General features: G+C 46.9%; 1 protein-coding gene across 1 annotated transcript in view; it reads left to right on the top strand.

The window, feature by feature from the left end:
* Ube2ql1 (ubiquitin conjugating enzyme E2 Q family like 1) overlaps positions 1-19,533 on the top strand; it is a 40,909-nt gene extending 21,376 nt beyond the window's left edge. The window contains exon 2 of the mRNA XM_004666109.2: positions 18,250-19,533. Coding sequence (XP_004666166.2) covers positions 18,250-18,381 — 132 coding nt within the window. The 3' untranslated portion in view covers positions 18,382-19,533. The remainder of the gene's footprint in view (positions 1-18,249) is intronic.
* Positions 19,534-20,184: the final 651 nt, after the last annotated feature.

The following is a 20,184-nucleotide window of genomic DNA, read 5'->3' as shown; positions in this document are numbered from 1 at the left end:
CCTCACAGGTATCAGAGTTTATCAAATAGCATAAGACTAGTCAGGCATGATGGCACATACCTTTGGTCCCAGCACTCGAGAGGCTGAGGGAGGAGAATCAATGTGAGTTTGAGACCAGCCTGGAACTACAGAGTGAGTTCCAAGTCAGCATGGCTACAGTGAGACCCTGCCTTGAAAAAAAAATAGCATAAGACTAGATTCTCTCTGTCTGTGTCCATACATGTATGTGCATATATATATATAGTACTTTTGTAAAATGAAAATGCAGATTTTAAATGTTCATATAAATTTTTCATTCACAATATATAAGTAGATATTTATATTTTTTATTTTTCATTACTTTACTTTTTATTTTTGAGAGAGGGAGAAAGAGGCAGAGAGAGAGAGGGAGAGAATGGGAGCACCAGGGTCTTTTAGCCACTGTGAATGAACTCAAGGCACGCACCCCTTTGTGTGCACGCATGGCATGGCATGCTTGCATCTGTTGTATCTGGCTATACATGGGATCTGGAGGATTTGAACAGGAGCTCTTAGGCTTCACGGGCATGCACCCTAGCCTTGAAGCCATCTCTCCAACCCCAGTATTTACATTTTTAACTTTAGCATGACACCCTGAGTTCTGCGACACTGTAATTAAAATGGTTTGTAGATTTTTTTCTTCCTCCAAATTCACTTAACTCTAAAAGGCAATTAAATGTAAAACAATATAAATGGATTTTCTCTGTTGCTACTGACTCTGATCTGCCCTCATGATGGTAAAGTATTTGACAGGAAAGTAGATTGTTCTGATCCCATTCAGTGCAACAGTCAAATGCCCTTCTCCGCTGAGAGTGAGCACAGGAGATATCTAGTAACAGGACCACAAGTGGAACCCTGCCTTGGTCTCTGGCGCTGTAGACAGGGGTGCAGATGATGAGAGCCAGTATCCAGGAACCAAGCTGCAGCCTTAGGTGTGGGCCACTAGCCAGTGTAGAATGTCTCCAGAGACTCAGAGTTTGTAGAAGGACAAGACACATTCTGCCCTTTGCATCTAAGTGAGCCCTCGGAAGGCCTGTCCTTCCCACAGGAAGCTTAGTCCAACCAACCCCATTGACCCTCCAGCTGTCCAGGCCTGCAATGAGCCAATTCTATAGTTACAGTGTAGCTGTCGTTGGTATTACTTTATACTTCTTGCCATGACTATCAGCACTTCAGTATGTCGTAAAGGGTCCAGGAAAATCATGGCTTGTGTAATTATATATAGAAATGGCATATTTTATGTTGTCCAATGTCTACCACTCTGAAGAGGTTTTTGTGTGTACAGAAGACACTAAGTACTTGCTGTATTGTTTTTGCAGCAGTAGAAGGTACCTCTCTGCACTTTCCTGTACTCATGCATCAGAGAGGGGCTGTGGGGAACCTGGAATTGTGCATGAATGCTGAAGTGGGCACAGCTTTCTGCATACTCTCATGGCTGTCCTTCTGGCCAGTAAACTCTTAAAAGGCTGTGAGCCTCCCATGGACTGGGAGTACCCAGGATGATGGAGCCGAACCCACGAGCAGCCCGAAGCCTGCAACCCTTCCCGTTGTCACGTTCTGCATAGACCAACTGGACTATCAGATTTGTTCCTGTTCTTTGTTACCATTGCGGAAGCCTAGAGTGGAGTGCTAGATCAAAGGGCAGGGCCACACCAATTTCTGATTGAGTGCACCCCTGAGAAGAGGTTCCCAGACACATTATCAGCATCAGAAGACTGGGGCCCCTGGCTTCTTCACCTTGGAGATCAGGGGGCTGCCTAGTCTCACTGGCACAATATGTTTTATTTCTTAACTTGTATTATATTGTTTTACTGAGGCCTAACATCTTTCAAATGGTTAAGACTTGTTTATTTGAAGTTCGGTGAAACTTGAGTGACTTTTAAATGTCATGTTTTGCCCTTTGCCCAGTTTTAATTTGATGGTTGCACATCTCATCATTATTAGGAACTGTACTCCTAGTTCCTAGGACTCTGCATTAATCATGTATTTCAGCCTAACAAATTAGCTTAGTGAGAGCACGTGGGGCTGTGCACAAGTACCAGGATCTTTAGTGAGAGCATGTGGAGCTATGCACAAGTACCAGGAACACAGGGATCTTTAGTGTGAGCACGTGGAGCTGTCCACTAGTACCCGGAACACAGAGATCTTTAGTGTGAGCACGTGGAGCTGTCCACTAGTACCAGGAACACAGGGATCTTTAGTGTGAGCACGTGGAGCTGTCCACTAGTACCAGGAACACAGGGATCTTTAGTGTGAGCACGTGGAGCTGTCCACTAGTACCCAGAACACAGGGATCTTTAGTGTGAGCACGTGGAGCTGTCCACTAGTACCAGGAACACAGAGATCTTTAGTGTGAGCACGTGGAGCTGTCCACTAGTACCAGGAACACAAAGATCTTTAGTGTGAGCATGTGGAGCTGTTCACTAGTACCAGGAACACAGGGATCTTTAGTGTGAGCACGTGGAGCTGTCCACTAGATCCAGGAACACTGGGATTTTAGTGAGATCACATGGAGTGTGTACTAGTACCAGGAACACAGGGATCTGTAGTAAGAGCACATGGCGCTGTCCATACACAGTCATGCGCTATTTATTGATTTGTAAACGAGATCATGTTCCTGTTATATGTTCAAACACATTTTTTCTTGACACTTAGGGAAACTATGATATTTTAATACAAGCATAGTAAATGTTTGTATCTATATTAATTTAAACAGTATATTTCTTTTAGCATTTACTTTTGGTCTCAGATGCAAAGAAGTACACAATAGCTCTATAGTCCTTGCAAGGCCCTTCTTGTCCCAATAAGCCCACTATTTTTAACAGATATCCTTAAGAAACACAGACCAGTGTAAGTCACTCCATGTCACTCCGTGCATGATGTGTGTAGTTACATGGAGAGTGCTGTGTTCTTGGCCGCCCTCAGAAGCTTGGTTCCTTCTCCCAGAGCTCTGTCCTGGAAACAGTCACGTCACTGTTTACATATCTAACTGTTGGCTCCTCACATGTCCATGTTGTACCACTGCTTTGAGGGATTTCACTGCTTATTAACAGCCCCCAGGAAGGGCCCCCTGCACCCCTTCATTCATCACTTGGGCACTGATACTAACATCTGCAAATAGGCCTTCAGAAAATGCAAGCAAATGTCTGAGGCTGCCACCTAGACCTGAGCACCTGGTGGTACATGTGGTTGACTTTTTCTCATGACTGCAAGAACTTTCAGAATGGCATTGTGGGCCAGGCATGTGCCTGCCTACCAGCAGCTCACAATGTCTTCTTTTCCCAAGACTGCTTGGGCAAGAGCCCTGTGGGGTCTTTTGTGTGTTCTGTAGTCCTGGTAAATGTGCGTAACCCTCCCTGTTCTACCAGCCACTCTGATTCCTCTCTTTTAAGCATCTTAATATAACCCTCTCTTGCTGTATGCTGTTTCTGGTTGTCTGGCTTTTTGTTATTTCTGTAATTCTTTCTGTTGTTAATTTCTTGTGTGGATTTTAGGCAAGGTTATATTTTGTCTTTCTCTATCTTAATGAAAAACAAACTGCCTAAGGTGGAAGTGGTGATATTAATCCTTGTTTCATGGTGGAAGTTGTGTATAGACCACTCCCCACCACACTCTCATGGGTGAGATGCTCTTCTGTCTTCTCCCACTGGCTTCATAACTTCACCCTTGGCCTTTGAGTATCCTCCCCTCAGCCCCCCTTTGCACTGCCAGCTAGAACCAGCTTCGCATCTCTGCACTTGATGAATGGCTTTCATGTCCCAGCTTTTTCACTCAGAGAAGAGATTCTCATCCCTGCAGGTCAGTAGACCTGGCCAGTGACCTGCATGCCAGAGCCAAGTCTGATGCAGGTGTGTTCCTGCATATGGAGCCCATCAGGGCACATGGCTATCAATTAACAACACACATGGGTTCATTTGCATTGGCAAGAGGTCCTGGCACTCCCATATTCATTCTCTCTCTCTCTCTCTCTCTCCCCTCTCTCTTTCATACATACATACATACACACATACATACATACATACATACATACATACATACATACATACTTAAATAGGTAAAGTCTTCTGAGCAGGGACTGGCACAAGCTATGGCCATCATATTATAAAGTACATATTGCTTGAAGGTTTCCAGGAATGACTGTAACCCCACTAGTAGAATTCTCTTCTCTACTTATATAATTCTTCCTCAGAAAGTAAAGCCTATGTTGCCTGGCACAGACTGAGGAACTACAGAGTGTCTCTGACAGGACTGGCCTGAAAGCACTAACGGCTATTTCAATTGCCTGCAGGGAATTTCTGTTTAGTTGTGTTAGGTCTAATGAAAGCAGCCCCTCCATTTTCTAAGCTTTTCAACCAGAGGCTGAGATTGTAATTTAGAATCAACTTCCTTGCCTGATTGCAATCTTAAGACTGTTTTATGACAGAACACTGAGTTTTCCACAACGGTCCCCAGCTTGTTTAGGCAACACTGACTAAGCTATTTTGTGCTGTACCTCTGCCTTGTTTCATTTGCAAATATAGACAGCGGCGGTGCTGGAACCACCCCCATTGCTCACAACATTTGTGCACCACAGAGAACTGGAAGAGTGGAAAGACAGTGTAGCCCTGAAATGGTGTGAGGCTTCTCCTTCCCTCTCATGGAACATGGCATGCTGCATGGAGCTCTGTCATATACTCAGGGGTCTGAATCTCACACAAAACCACATAAGTGGATGGCAGGGTGGGTAACAGAGGAGTCATGTAACAGGCAAACTGGAGACGGCTGGAGTGTGAGGGATCACAGCAGGGAATGACCGGGTTCGTGCTGGTTGGGACTGGAAGTGGAGAGAGGACTGGAGGTTCCGTGTGGAAGTGCCCAGGCTTCCTGAAGCCCTGACTCTCAGCTACTGGGCTTCTCTATAAGCCCTGCCAAAATGTGCACTTTCTAGAGATAGCTTACTCTTGAAAGTGCATTGGTATGACTTGTGCTAAGTTCATCACACGGGGTGGCTGACCACCTACCGAATGGTTGTACAGGCATCTGGAATCCGAGAAGTTGGTGGCTCTCAGCTGGGCTCTTCTGTGTCCTCGCAGCCTGGAGTCAAGGAGTCATTATTTTTGTGCTGAGAGGATGCTTTCTTCCCACCTACAGCCTTGCAACTCATTAACACCTCATTAGCAGACATTGCACCAAACAATCCAAAGGGTGTTCTGGGGCAAAAGGATCGAGCTGGCTACAGTTTTTGTAGGAGATTTTTCAGGTTTTTTTCAGCAGTAAAGGTCCAGTTTTCTCGCAGGCAGAGACTGTGTTTGGGCACTGAGTTGCTGAGCTTTGGAAAGACACTGCTGTGCTTGCTCATTAAGAGAATGGGCTGCTGAAATGTTGTAGCGGCCTGGTTCAAGGGCACAGGCAGCAGCCCACAGCTGCTCTTGATGAAAGGATGACAAAAAGCAAAAGCACTCTGCCTGGAAATGCCTCACACATTTGTGCCACCCTCCTTTCTTGTCCTTTGATTACATGGTACCATCTTCAGCCCACTTGCTAACAAATACACTTTCTCAGCTGGAAAACATAGTTGGACTTTGTGAACCTGAACAGAATTGTTTCACCAGGAACTCATTGTCACCAATAAGGACACCCTCCCCCCTTTCTTGGTGGAGACAGAGGAGAAAACATCTTCTCTTCTTGGAAACCAATGACCCCAACTCCAGTTACAAATCCCTACCTCCACCTAGGCCTCCCCAGGATAGCCTCACACCTGAGCCCTGGAACCAGAGACCAACATTGATGTTGAAGGTTCTTGGTCCTTAATAGGTTAGGTCTCCCTGAAGGGCCAATACCATCAGGGTGGACACTTCACATACTCCCACACCCATCCCTCCAGAGGGGCAGTGATGACCACAATACAGTCTCAGGCTGACTAGGCATCTGTACACCCTCACATGCCCACCAAGCCTCACTAGATTCCACTAGCTGACCCCCCACCTTAGCTGTGATCTCTGGGTCACACTGATATAGGAAGGGCCACCTTGGAGTCACTGTGGATTCAGGCATGACAGATTCTCAACAAGTTGCTCTGGGTTCCAGCCCCTTTTAGTCAGCCTGTACCAATTTTCTGTCATTCTGATTGGGCTTAGGTGAACACTTCTGGAAGCCACCCTGTGTCCCTTACCCAGGGTAGCTATTGCTAGAGTGGACCTTCCCTACTTGCCCAAATGGTGGAACCCTCCAGCAGAGTTCTTGGTGATATTACAAACAAGAGAGACAGTGGCCTGGAAGTTGGTTCGCTTTTTTTTTTTTAATGAGCATTGTCCTGGGGACCATCTGGTGGATGTCTCCCTAGCTCGACCTTGGAAAATGAACATTGAAAGAGAAGCTTGCTTTGTTACCCTCTCATGTAGTCCAAGCTGGCCATGAACTCACTGTGTAGTTGAGGATAATCCTGAACTTCTGATTCCACTCCATTCCTCTCCAGAGTGGTGGGCCATGCCAGGTTTATACAGTGCTGGGAACTGAACCCAGGGCTTCATGCATGCCAGGCAAGCATTCTTCCAACTGAACTACATACATCCCCAGCCACAAAAGAATTCTTTGTGCAGGAAATTGATAAGCCAGCTCTCAAGAATGTGCCCTTAGAGACTTCAGGGCTGACCTGGTACAGTATCTGTTAGGACTGAAACTGACATCTGGTGGGTGGTAGAGGCTGAAGTTGTCGCTTCACGTTGTGGGTAAGCCAAAGACCAGATATGTGTGGCTCTGAAGAGATGTACAGAAAATCCAGGATGCTTCCCCTCAGCCAAATTTCATCATCACCCATAGCTCACAAAAGAAAACCCCATTCAAGAACCCTGTCCTGAGCCCAGAGCCTGGTGTTCAGCAAGTGTGTCCATATGTCCAGTGGCAGAAACTGATCATCTTGACCTCAGGAACACCAATCTTAGCTTGTAGAGTGATCATGTTGGTGAAGCAAATAAACCTAGAGTCATCATGCTGTATTTTTCAGCAAAGAAAGGACTATTCTGAAAGACAAAATGTATTTTATATAGTATCCACCCAAGTCATAATATTTTCACACTCGAATTTCTCCAGAAAACGTATCTTGAGTTAGCTGTATTTACTTAGTGCCACAGTTCTTTTCACATTTGGTAACACTCGTGGTGTGGTATGCAATGTGACCTTTCTCCGTCATTACAAGTCCCACCATTCCGGAACAGTGAGGCTGTGAAATATCATCCTTAGTGTAAAGGCAGGCCTGCTCCCTGACTCGACCATCTGCGGAGTGAGCACCAGTCGTGGTACCCTGGCTGCCCATGAAATCTTGGTGCAGTCTTGCCAAAACACCACGCTTGGGTTGCCTGTTTGGTTTTTGTTTTGTTCATCAAACTCATGAACCTCTGCTTGCAGGGCACGCAGCAGCAGGAGGCTGCCCTCTGTTCGGACACTTTGACTCCCCAGCCTGCTTTGCAGTCAAATGATCTGGTACATTCTTGGTCCCCTTCATTTCTCTTGGGGCTTCCCTTCATTTCTCCTGGGGATTCCCTTCAAAAGCCTTGCCTGACTGGGCTAAGAAACAGGGTGATGGGAGGCTTGCAATAAAGAAATATTGAACTCCCTTGATGCTGGAGAGTGATCAGACGACAGATGTAGGAAAGGACTTGGGGTCACAGGCAGATCATCACTCATGTGTGAGGGAGGGTGGGCCTTGTCAGTGAAGTGCCTTCCATAGGCACATGGCAAAATGCAGCAACGTGAAGATGGGTAACTTTCAGCACATCTTGTCTCCCTGGCAACCATCTTCTCAGCTGTGCATCCCCATTGCTCAGGAGTTCATCCTCCCTGGGGACAAGGAAGGCCTAGCCTCTTCTACCAAGCTTGGCTCCCCTGGGTACATCCCACATAGGTAAAGCATCAGGAAAGCCATGGGAGGATGTCATGCCCCTTCCCTAAGTTAAGATCTGCATGGAAAAATGGGGGCACTTTGGGTGTCATGGGCTTATATCAGGTGGGTGGTTGCAGGCTGCAGAGAGAAGACTTCTTCCCTCCCCACCCCCCAATCCAGCAGGAGACCGTTGGTGAGAATAAAGCCACCAAGAATAGGTAGGCACACACCAGTCTCTTCCTTTTCAAAGTGTATTCCAAGAAGAAGAAAAAAAACATCATATGAGAAGGAAAACCACATGTGCAGGGAAGAAGATTGGCCCAGATTCTGAGCCAAGAGGTCAAGAAAACACCATTGTTTCATGTAGATTACTCAGGGGTGCAGGAACAGAGAGAGCCATCTTCAGCCAGGGCTGAGATTCGAGACAGTAGCATGTGCTTTTACAAAGTCAGGTGTGTGAGTAAATGTAGAAATACCAACGTCTGCATCATCCGGGAGTTGCACTTGATAACAAAGGAGGGCTTGTGAGGTTTTTTTAGACGTCTCCATGTAGACTTCTAGAATTAGCTCCAAAAGAGAAAATACTAGAGTAGCGGTGTGCTTGGAAATGGAACACAGTGTCCTCGCTTCGCCCATGAAAAACATCATTAATCAAAACAAACAGTGAGATTGCCTATTATCTGGAAGTGGGACCACAAGCTTACTGCCTCTTCCATCACCGTCGACCCATGAGGGGTACAGAGGCCACAGGAGAAAACCAACAATCAGTGCCTTGATGAGCTGAGCTCAAGATTCATACACACAGTGGTAAACGGTGAGATGCAGGCCAGGAGCTCCAATAGCACAGAGAGAGCAGAGGAGCTCCCTCAGAAGGGGGAGCCCCACATCACCTAGAAGCCAGAACAGATAACCTAGGTAAGATGCATGGCCCTGGCTTTATCCTCTCTTTATCAGTGACCCTTTTCTGCTTCTGGGGAGGAGCTGGTCTGGAGTTGAGGCTGGTGGCCAAAGCTTCCTTTATTGGAACCCTGACTTAGGCACTCTGAGCTGTGTGATTTTAGTCACCTCACCAATCTGGTGTCTCCGTTTCCTCATCTATAAAGGAAGGTGGATGCTCATGAAACCCACTGGGAGGTGCTTCTTGGCAGATCTAATGGGAAGATTGTCCCATCCTGAGGACAGTGACTGTACATGAAGGGCACATCTGTCTTCCAGGAGGGTCTTGCTGTTACTCAACCACCTTAAGGAGCATATCAATGCAAGCCCCACCCTTGCCCCAGAACCTGGCTGCTCAAGCAAAAGTGTTAGTGATTCTCTAAAACGCAACTTTAAAGTGATCATCTGATATCATGCACATTTTTAGCAAAATGTTCCTTTTTCTGTGCTTGATTCCTCCAAGAAAATGCCATCTGTTCCAGGGCAGATTCAACAATCGCTAGAACTTTCTTTGGCCTGTACATGAAAGTGATGCTTATGGTTGGTGAGCAAGTGTGAAGTGTGTCTTTGGCACTGCCAGTGGCTGGGGACTTTTGAAGACAATATTTAAAATAAAGTGGATTTACTTCAGAATTTTTTACTTACTTATTAGAGAGGCACAAAGAAAGAGAGAGAGAATGGGTGCACCAGGGCCTCTAGCCTCTGCAAAAAAAAAAAAAAAAAAAAAAACTCCAGATGCATGCAGCACCTTGTGCATCTGGCTTATGTTGGTCCTGGGGACTCTAACCTTGGTCCTTTGGCTTTGCAGACAAGTGCTTTATCCTCTAAGTCATCTCTCCAAACCAACTTCAATATTTCTGATGGACAAAATGTATGTAAAGCCCCAAGTATGAGGTTCTGAGTGGGTTCCCATGCCTTCTGTCTCAGGAGCTCCAGCTCTTCAGCAAATTACAGAATGGAAACTGGTTCCCAACAAGTCCTGAACATCAGGTAACGTTGCATCACAGCAACAGCTCACCAGCCATATGTAGGTTTGTGGTCACCCTCAACAGATGTGTGTGGGAAGTCAGCAATCTCTGAGCTTTTCACTTTGGATGATCCCACCAGGTACTCCAAAGTGGCACATTAAGTCGTGTTTCAGCCATTCCAGGCCCTCTCTGCTCTCCAAGCCCTCTGCCGGCTGCTGCTGGAAATAGTCCCTGAGGGTGGGAAAGGCACCCACCAGCCGCTTGGGGTGACCTTCACTTGGCAAGTGGCTCCTCCCAAGATCACTGCTGGGCTTTGGTCAGTGGCTACTCCCCAGCAGGGAGCTCACTTATGTCCCTGCAGCATGAATGCCACAACAGTAGACACACGCGTTTGTACACACACCACCATATGTTCTCACATGGCATACAATGAGCCTTGCACACTACAAACACACAGACACAGGTATGCACACAGCTCCTTTGATCCTTCTGTCAATACCCTGCCTGTCTGTGGCATAAGTGTTATGGTATTGATTTGGGAACAAGTTTCTTTGAAGCAGTCCTATCTGTAGTGGACTCTTGCCTGTCCTTAGACATGTACAGGTTGGATTTGTCTAGGATTTGCTTTGAATGTTCAACCTTAGAAGCCCCTGATTCAGCCTTCCCACTTGGCTCACCCTTCATGTTCCCACAACGGTGTTTCCTTCGGGCAGGAGCCTGTGGGCTTCACGTGTGTTCCCAGGTGGCAGTGTAATGGGAGCTGAGTTTGCAGCCTAGCTTGGGGTGTAGAGATTCTGGGTGCTTTTAGACCAGAAACTCTTCTTCCAAAGACTGAAAACAGGCTCAGCTCTGGCATTCAAGCTGAAGAAAAACATTTAAGAGCCTTGGAACTTCACAGGAGTCTGGAAATGTTTCCTCTTTTTTGTTTTTTTTACTTTTATTGGAAACTTTAAAATATGAACATAGTGCAAATTGGTCATATTTCCATCAGGTTATCCTCTAATGTATCCTCCCCTCATCCCTACTCCACTGAGGACCCTCCTAGTGGGATATCAGTAGTCTCTCTGGGGTCATGGATGCACCAATCAGTTCCTGCATGGAGTATACCTTCCCACCCTGAGGCTTTTATATTCTTTCTGCCCCATTGTCCTTCCACAATGCTCCCCAAAACTTGGAGAGCGGGATAGAGGTCTCCTTAACTGTGGAATGCTCAGGAGCTTCTAGTTTTCTGCTTTGATGTGTTTTGAGTCTCATCGGTGTCTACGACCATCTCCCTGGAGATGTTTCCTTTTTTTAAAAGAATACCCTTCCACAAGCTAGGTGTGGTAGCACACACCTTTAATCCCAGCACTCGGAGGCAGAGGTAGGAGGGTTGCCATGAGTTCGAGGCTACCCTGAAACTACATAGTGAATTCCAGGTCAGCCAGGGCTAGAGTGAGACCCTACCTTGAATTAAAAAAAAAGAATACACTTCCAATTTATAGACAGACAAAACACAAAGCTACAAAGAGGCATAATTATAAAGTAAAACCCAAACTACTTAAAAATATAGGATTAATGTGCTGATGTCATTAGTTAAAATGGTAATAGAGCAATTAGCCATGTAAACATACTACATTGGGGGCTGAGAGATGCTCAGCACTTATCTTGGAAGGAGAAGGTCCTGAGTCCAGACCCCAGAGCCCACATTGAACAAAAAGCCAGATGTAGTGGTGTAAGCACGTAATCCTAGCAACTGGGGAGGCAGTGATAGATGGATTCCCAAGGCCTGCTGGCCAGCCAGTCTAGCCTTCTTGGTGAGCCCCAGGCCACTAATAGATGCTCTCAAAAGGAACATGACCAGCAGCTAGAGTGACACCGAGATTGTCTTCTAGCCTCCACATGCTCATCTCATGCATGCCCATGTACCCACAAATGCACATGCATGCATAAACATAGCCCCTATAAAATAAGGTGTGTTGAATTTGCCTGAAGAGGTCTTTGTGGCCAAATCAGTGTCAGTAGATATTATATCCACTGAAAAGCAGAAAAGTTGTGACTTGTTTAAAAGAGAGCAGAATGGAACCAGGCATGGTGGTGCATGCCTTTAATCCCAGCACTTAGGAGGCAGAGGTAGGAGGATCGCCATGAGTTCAAGGCCACCCTGAGACTACATAGTGAATTCCAGGTCAGCCTGAGCAAGAGTGAGCCCTACCTGGAAAAACCAAAAGAGAGAGAGAGAACAGAATGAAAGTATCTGTGATGAGAGGACATTATGGCCATCCAAAAAATGAAAGGCTTGGGGCTGGAAAGATTGCTCAGTGGTTAAGGCCCTTGCCTACAAAGACTAAGAACCCAAGTTAGATTCCCTAGAACCCACGTAAGCCAGATGTGCTTGCTCGCTCGCTTGCTCACTCACTCACTTGCTCTCTCTCTCTCTCTCTCTTTCTCTGTGTCTCTCTTTCTCATTACAAATAAAATATTTTTTAACTTTTAAAATTATTTATTTATTTGAGAGAGCGAGAGAGGGAAAGAGGCAGACACAGAGAGAGAAAGAGAGCAAGTGAGTGAGCAAGCGAGCAAGCAAGCACATCTGGCTTACGTGGGTCCTGGGGAATCAAACCAAGATCCTTAGCCTTTGCAGACAAAGGCCTTAACTGTAAGCCATCCCTCCAGCACAAATAAAATATTTTTAAAACATGAGCCAGGCGTGTTGGCGCACACCTCTAATCCCAGCACTCGGGAGGCAGAGGTAGGAGGATTGCCATGAGTTCAAGGCCACCCTGAGATGACAGAGTTAATTCCAGGTCAGCCTGGACCAGAGTGAGACCCTACCTCAAAAAAACAAAAATAAATAAATGAATAAAAAATAAAAGGCCTCATTTACTGTGTTCATCTTGGACCTGGCACTGGACCAAGCACCTTCCATGCTTTGCCATGCTGAATCCTTATAAAAACCCAGTGTCATGCATTATGATGAGGAAATTGACATTAAGTGATTGGCTCAAGGTTACACAGCCAAGATAGTGCTGGGGGAAGGAGTTTTAAGGCATACTGAGTTATGTAATTTCTGTCCCACTCAGTGTGTTAATATTTGTACCAGCTCATACAGACTCAGAGGTCCAGTCCCAAGCCTGCCAAGCAGCTGCTTGTGGCTCTGGGAGCGCACCAGGCTATTTTGAACCTTTACTTGGGGCTACATTTCAAAGCTAGCTCCCATGCTATCAAGAAAACTTTCTTGACACAGACACCACCACTCCTCTTTCTCTTTGGCCCTTCCTCCATAAGCTAGAATCCATAGCCTCCAGGCTAAATATCCTAAGGACCAGAGTCCTGTCTCTGAAAGTCCCTGCAGAACAGCACCATTCTTAACTAACCCAGGGAACCTCAGTTATCATCTGCTGAATAACCAGGAGGGACTGAGTCCCCTGCTCTGCCTGTCCTCACCCATATGCTCAATTGGGAGGGACTCCTCTCCTAGGGACATTTATACTGTGTGGAGACAGGTACATTGCCACATTTACTACCTATTGGGACAAGGCCAGGCATGCCACTTATACCTTCACAGGACAGCCTTCAACAGAGCTAACCCCCAACAACCAACATGTCACCAAGACATAAAAGGCTGCCATGTGTCATCTCCCCATGACCTCCAAGGGTAGTATTGCTGTACTTTTTTTTCTAAAGTTTATTTATTTGCAAGCAGAGAGAGACAGAGAGAACAAAGAGAGAGAGAATGGGCAGGCCAGGGCCTCCAGCTACTGCAAATAAACTCCAGATGCTTGTGCCACTTGGTGCATCTGGCTTTACATGGGTACTAGGGAATTGAACTCGGATCGTTAGGTTTTGCAGGCAAGTGCCTTAAACGCTGAGCCATCTCTCCAGCCCCCATTGCTGTACTTTTGACATCCAGCACCCAACACACTCAGTGAATAAGGATCCGGGATGACTGAGGGAGACGTGGACAAGCTAGTGATAGAGTGCAGTTCAGTGCAGGTGGGTGTAATGGGAGCAGGGCAAAGCCACGGAGGACAGGCCTATAAGTTCACCTATAAGCTGGTGGCCATGTTGGGCTCTCGTCATACGGAATCACGTAATTGGCCTCCCAAAAGCCAGCAAAGCAAGGTCAAACTGAAGAGGCACCAAGCAGTTTTGTTGTCCAGCACACACCCAAACTCCTGCATTAACTCTTCTGCGCCCATGTAGGGATGGGCTGTTCAGGGTTACAGTGGCGTCTGTCGCTTTTCATTCACAGCTCATGGCTCAGGAGAGGATGTGTGTGACTTAACTAAGAATGTTATCATGAACTCTGAATGATGACACCATGCTCTTGCAATGAGGGAGGTAGAGTGTCACATCTGGGTCTTGTAGCATTAAATACAAGTAGAAATAGTGAGAAGAAAGAGAGTTAGTCAAAGGAAATGTGTGATACTTTTCCAGCTGTTGGATGGAAACAGACAGGAAGGGAGAGGGATGATGCTACAGGAATGAGAAAATTCATCTAACTGTACTTCAGAATTCTTTGTCTTCTAGTTCATTTGTCTGGGTGATTCTCTAGCAACATCTCAATTTCTTTTTTTTTTTCTTTTTTTTTTAAGTTTTTTAAGATAGGGTCTCACCCTAACCCAGAAAAACTGGGAATTCATTATGTAGTCTCAGGATGGCCTCAAACTCACTGCTACCCTCCTACCTGTGCCTCCTGAGTGCTGGCGTTAAAGGTATGTACCACCACACCTCAGTTTCCAAAAGTCCAGGTTTGAAGATACTGGATCCTGAAAAAAGTACTTAAACATCAGCATGGTCGGGGGAAGGGGACCATGTGTGGAGGGGTCTCCTCTTGCTGTTCCATTTCAGCAAAATAGCTCCTTGGCACCCTCGTAGGGCTGGAGAATGGAAATGCTAGTTTTCAAGCTCAGCATCTTTCTGTGAAATATTGCATGGCCAATCAGAAGAGCCCAGACACACTATAAAAAGTATCTGTGTTGGTAAAGTGCCCCCTGTACAAGCCTGAGGACCAGTGTTCAGACCCCCGTGGAAAATGCCCAGTGTGGTGGCTCCTGCCTGATCACTGGAGTATTTGTTCGTTTGAATGCAACAATCCCCCAGAGCCTCAGGTGTTTGTGTTTAAACTCCATACTTAGTCGTAGCAGGTGGAGCCCTGCTGGAAGGGTTGTGTCACTGGGGCCTGTGTCTAGCCCTGCTGGGTGTTCAGGACCAGCTACTCTTGCTTCTCTTGAGCCCTGTTTCTGATGTATGAAGAGGTGAGCTAGCTTCCTGCTCATGTTTTTCTTTGTTTTGTTTTGTTTTTTGAGGTTTGTTTTGTTTTGTTTTTTGAGGTAAGGTCTCACTGTAGCCCAGGCTGACCTAGAATTCACTATGGAGTCTCAGGGTGGCCTCGAACTCACAGTGATCCTCCTACCTCTGCCTCCCAAGTGCTGGGATTAAAGGCATGCACCGCCACGTCTGGCTTCATGCTATTCTTTTCTCTACCATGATGAACCTTCCCCTCGAAACTGTGAAATCTTTTCTTGTCAGTTATTTTGTCCCACATAGAAAATAACTGCTATTCTTTTCTCACCAGATGAATGAATTTCTGGTTTAGTATGAGATGTCTCGTAAAGAAAAGGTGAAGAGTGACTTAAGAGGACCTATGGCCTGTACACATGTACGCACACACACACACACATGCATACAAACATACATGCGTACACCACACATGACAAAAGCATCTGTACCTGAGCAATGTTAGGGTGAGTGGAAAGCCAGGTTGGGGAGCCCCTCCGTGACAGCTGAGTAGAGTGCGTGCACCGAGGTTCTGGCTTGAGCAAGCTGGACTGTGGCCACCTGATGGACTCCGCACTGGTCTCTGTGTTCATGATCCCATGGAGAAGTGACGGCAACAAAGGGAGGCTTGTTTTACTAGGGCTTTGTTGGTTGTGTCTTGTAACAACTGGGACTTTCACAAAGAGGAGGACAACTACATGTTCATGCCAAAGTGGCAGACTCTCCCAGGATGACCATGAGCCTGTGTTTGTCTGGGCTCATAATACAGAATCCCCAAAGGAGACCAGAACTTATCAGAACTGCAGAGAAGAAAGAGAAAGACAGAGACACATTTTTCTGCCTTGTTTGCCTTTGATCTTAGCCCATGACTATGATGGTTATGAATGTGTTACATCTTGGAGGTCCTTTCATGGGTGCACATATGTATGTGGGTGCATATGTAGGTGAGCATTCATATGTATGCACATTCATGTGGAGGCCAGAACAAAACAACAGGTGTCATCCACCTTTTGGGAGACAGGTTCTGTTACTGGCCTGTTGCTTACCAACTAGGCTGTCTGCTGATGAGCCCCAGTGATCTCGTGTCTCTGCCTCCCCAGGGTTGGATTTACAAACGTGCATCACCAAATTCAGCACTTTTACGTGGCTCCTAGGGATCAAACTCAGGTATTCAAGTTTACAAAGCAACTGCCTTATGAACTAAACGATCTCTCCACTTCTTGATTGCCCCCTTTTTTTAATCAGATGTAACTGTACCTCATAAAGTATGGAGCTAGAAAATTAAACATGCAAGTTGTGCCCTGCTGGGATGTGGAGACGTTTCTAGATTCAATAAATAGCTACTTTCTGATCTTCTCTGTTTGACGGTTCATTTGGTTATAACACAATAGGCTTTGAAAGGGTATCACTTCCCTGGTGGCAGAGAGACAAGTAAGCCAGAGTGCCACCAGGAAGGGCAGAGCACTCCTCCCTGGATCCCTGCCTCCTTGATGTCCACAATTGACAAGAAAGGTATTGAGCCGGGCGTGGTGGTACATGCCTTTAATCCCAGTACTTAGGAGGCAGAGGGAGGAGGATCGCAGTGAGTTTGAGGCCACCCTGAGACTACATAGTGAGTTCCAAGTCAGCCTGTCAGCCTGGACTAGAGTGAGACCCTACCTCAAAAAGAAAGAAAGAAAGAAAGAAAGAAAGAAAGAAAGAAAGAAAGAAAGAAAGAAAGAAAGAAAGAAAGAAAGAAAGAAAGAAAGAAAGGTGTTGAAAAGAACTCATACCTGCAAGATGCCCTTCGATTCCCAGGTTCCCAAGGTTGGGTGACATTGGCCATTAGTCAGAAGCCTCTGAATCCAGCTTCTCCCCCTGGGGTTATCAGGGACAGTCAGGCTTTCGTGACACTGCCTGCACATGGCCCCACAGACCTGGGCAGCTGCAGCCCTCAGAACCAATACAAGGGAACAGAGCTAGTGTTGTGGGCATGGGTCTTGGTGCCATAGCACCAACACAACACACCAGGAGTGGAGAGGGCTGTTCAGAGCTGGCAGAAATTAGATGGCACTTGTGTGGAGGTACGTGCTAGCTGGTACGAAGCATACAAAGGTCTTCGGGGTGTTTCCGCCTCGTGTGCAGAACATGTGCCTGGATGCTTGGGGAAAAGCCGACCCCAGGAAACCCTGAGCCTGGTGAAGGTGAGCAAATGTGTCCACAGGCCAAAGGGATGATTCGTGTGACCTTTCCCTTAAGAAGCTCCATGAGGATTCACTGAGGCGAGAACTCAAAGCAACCTGGTTTCCTGTACAAGACTAAGCCTGTCAGTATTTCGCGGTGGGTGGGAGAGAGGCTTATTTTCCCAGAGCGGATTGAGGCAGCTCACCGTCCCTGGGAGAGGAGGAGTCGTGTTCTTCAGCGGTCTGCCACCACGACAAGCCTATCCAGTCAAGACCCAGCAGCACCCCACTCCTGCATGTCTTCGGTTGGGCCCCACTTACTGCCGACAAATCCCATTGCCCAGGACCCGGGGAGACAGGGTCTTTCTGTCTGTCTCCTTTTGTCTCGGGGTCTAGAGCTTTCTGTCCACTTTAAGATGGACCCATTCCTGTAACCCACTGCATGACCGTCATCAGTCCTTCACAGCACTCGTGGTCACTCGGACAGAGCAGGCTTCCCCAAGCCCCACCTTCCTTTTAGGCTGTGTAATACATGAAAGGACTCTGAAATAGCGTGAATTAAAGGAATTCAGTAACTGCTCTCAAGCTTAGATTTTTTTAAAAAGGGATTTTGTGTTTTCAAATGCATAACATGTACAACTATATCTAAATGTCCTTATCCTCTCTACCTTCTGCCAAAGAAGGTGCAGAAGTTATGAAGTCATTCTGGGGAGGGGGCTATTTTGCCTCTGACTTGAGCTGTCGTCTTAAGGCTAGTCCCTTAAGTGCGTCTCCGGATTGTAGCCAGGGGTTCCCTTCAGCCTCATGGAATGAACCAGTAAAGATAGAGCCCAGGCTGTGAGTCTGTGAACAAGGCCCTAAAGGTTTGCCAACCTCTGGCACCCGCGGATGTTTTCTGCCAAGCTGCGGTGCTCTGTGGCTGCCTGCCAGGATGTCCCCTTTGCTGGTGCCAGATCATTGCCTTGCTTCTGACGTGTCTGTGACAGGCCTGCGGGAGGCAGATGGGGTGGTGAGCTAACCCAGTGTCTCTCTGCGTCTCACACAGGGGCGGATCTGCAGGAAAGCGGGCAAGTCAAAAAAGTCCTTCAGTCGCAAGGAAGCAGAAGCTACCTTTAAGAGTTTGGTGAAGACTCACGAGAAGTATGGCTGGGTCACCCCTCCCGTGTCTGACGGCTGACGTCTGCATGTGTCCTCGACGTGCACCGCCTGCCCACACGCCACCCTGCCGCCCTCCCGCCGCTGCACACCCGCCGCCCTTTTCTACTCCAGCCAGAACTGTATCCTGAATGCGAAGGACACACTTAAGTTATTTATGACCAGACGCGTTTACAAAGAGAACGAGCAAACGCTGTTTGGGATTATGTTTCCACATTAAATGAATGCTCTTCTCCAAGTCACTTTAGAACAAATGTTGATGGAGACGGCGGCATCGCCCGTCTGCTGCCCTCTGCCCTCCCGTCACCCACCCCTAGCTTCGTTCAAGACTGCAGCTCTGGCCGGCCGGCGGAAGCGCCGCAGCCTGCCTTCATCTCATGCGCGATGCTGTTCTGTGTACTCGAGCTCTCTAGCTCTGTTTCTCTTCCTGGCAGGTCAGCGTAACTTGAAGACATGTCTTTCTTTCTGTGGCCTGTGGTCTGCTGTGATGACATTTAGACCTCATTCGTGCTATGACATTTGGCTCATGAAAACACAAATCTAACCAGTGCCAGGCTCTAGTGATAACTTAAAACTACAACTGCCCACTTGGTTCAAATGTGCTCTCTATGCTGATTTTGTGGTGTGCTGTTCACAGATAAACCAGTGCCATGTAATGAGGGGCTGCTGCGGCCACCAGAGGGGACAGGACTTCAGGTGCTGGGGCCCAGAGCAGCGGCCCAGGGAGCAGCATTAGGTGTGTAGGAGTGCTCCAAGGACAGTGCAGCTGGATCCCTGTCTCCTCTCAGCCACCAAAAGAAAAAGACAATTTCCCATTCGCTGCTGTCATGAGACTCATTCTATCATATGTGCTAGTGACAGGGAACACCAGAACTGCCAAAAGACACCAAGTGACCCTAGGAGGGTTTGCATGACTGGGTCTGTTTCTTCACCCACCACTCACTTGTGTGTCCCCAAGGTTGAGGCGCAAGCACCCTGGCTGTGGTGTAAACTTCCTGTCATTTAATCTCCCCACACTTTCATTTTTCTCTTCTGTTAAATGACCTAGAACTTTCTAAGAAACTCCATGAGATGAGGAAATACTGTTTATAATAACATACAGAAAGAGATAAAATGTTCATTCCAAGTGGAAAATCTTATTGGACACATTTTAAATAAAATCATGCATACCTAATACCCTGCCTCAAGAATCTAATCATTGTGAGCTAAACTTCCATAGAAAGTATTTCATCTGTTTTTAACATTTTGTTTCAAACACTGCCAACACCAAAACACATGCATTGGGAACATTCTACAGGCAGGACTCATGTCTTAGGAACCCACACTCTTCTAAACACCTGATCCTTGTAGGGCTGGGCCAAGCTCAGACACCACCATTGGCTTTTCCTGCTGTGACAGAAAAGTCACCTCTCACCTCAGAGTTTTGGCTGCTGGCCCGTTCCAGGGATAAGAGACCCAAGAGACCTCACTTCACAGGACTGGGGTCCAATCCTCCCAGAATGGCTGGTGATCAATCAAATCTACCCTTTATTGTGTGTGTTTGTGTGTGTGTGTGTGTGTGTGTGTGTGTGTGTGTGTGTGTGTGTGTGTGTGTGTGTTTCTTGCTGCTTTCTTATTTGTCCCAAATACAGAAAGGCAGCTACTAGAGCAAGGATGGGATATTGAGAATGCTTGGCATGCTCAAGTTCCCCTGAGCATTGATAGTCACAGGAAACTCGATGACCATGAGCTGATGGCATTCATTCATCCGATTCCCCAAGTGGAATTCTCCATACTGTGCTTTGGCCCATGGTTTTTGTGCCTGAGGCTGTTAGCTGTGCTGAGG

This window comes from Jaculus jaculus, chromosome 20 (assembly GCF_020740685.1).
Source record: "Jaculus jaculus isolate mJacJac1 chromosome 20, mJacJac1.mat.Y.cur, whole genome shotgun sequence".
NCBI classification, from domain to species: Eukaryota; Metazoa; Chordata; class Mammalia; order Rodentia; family Dipodidae; genus Jaculus; species Jaculus jaculus.
The sequence above is the reverse complement of the archived record's forward strand: the minus strand, read 5'-3'. Positions and strand labels throughout refer to the sequence as shown.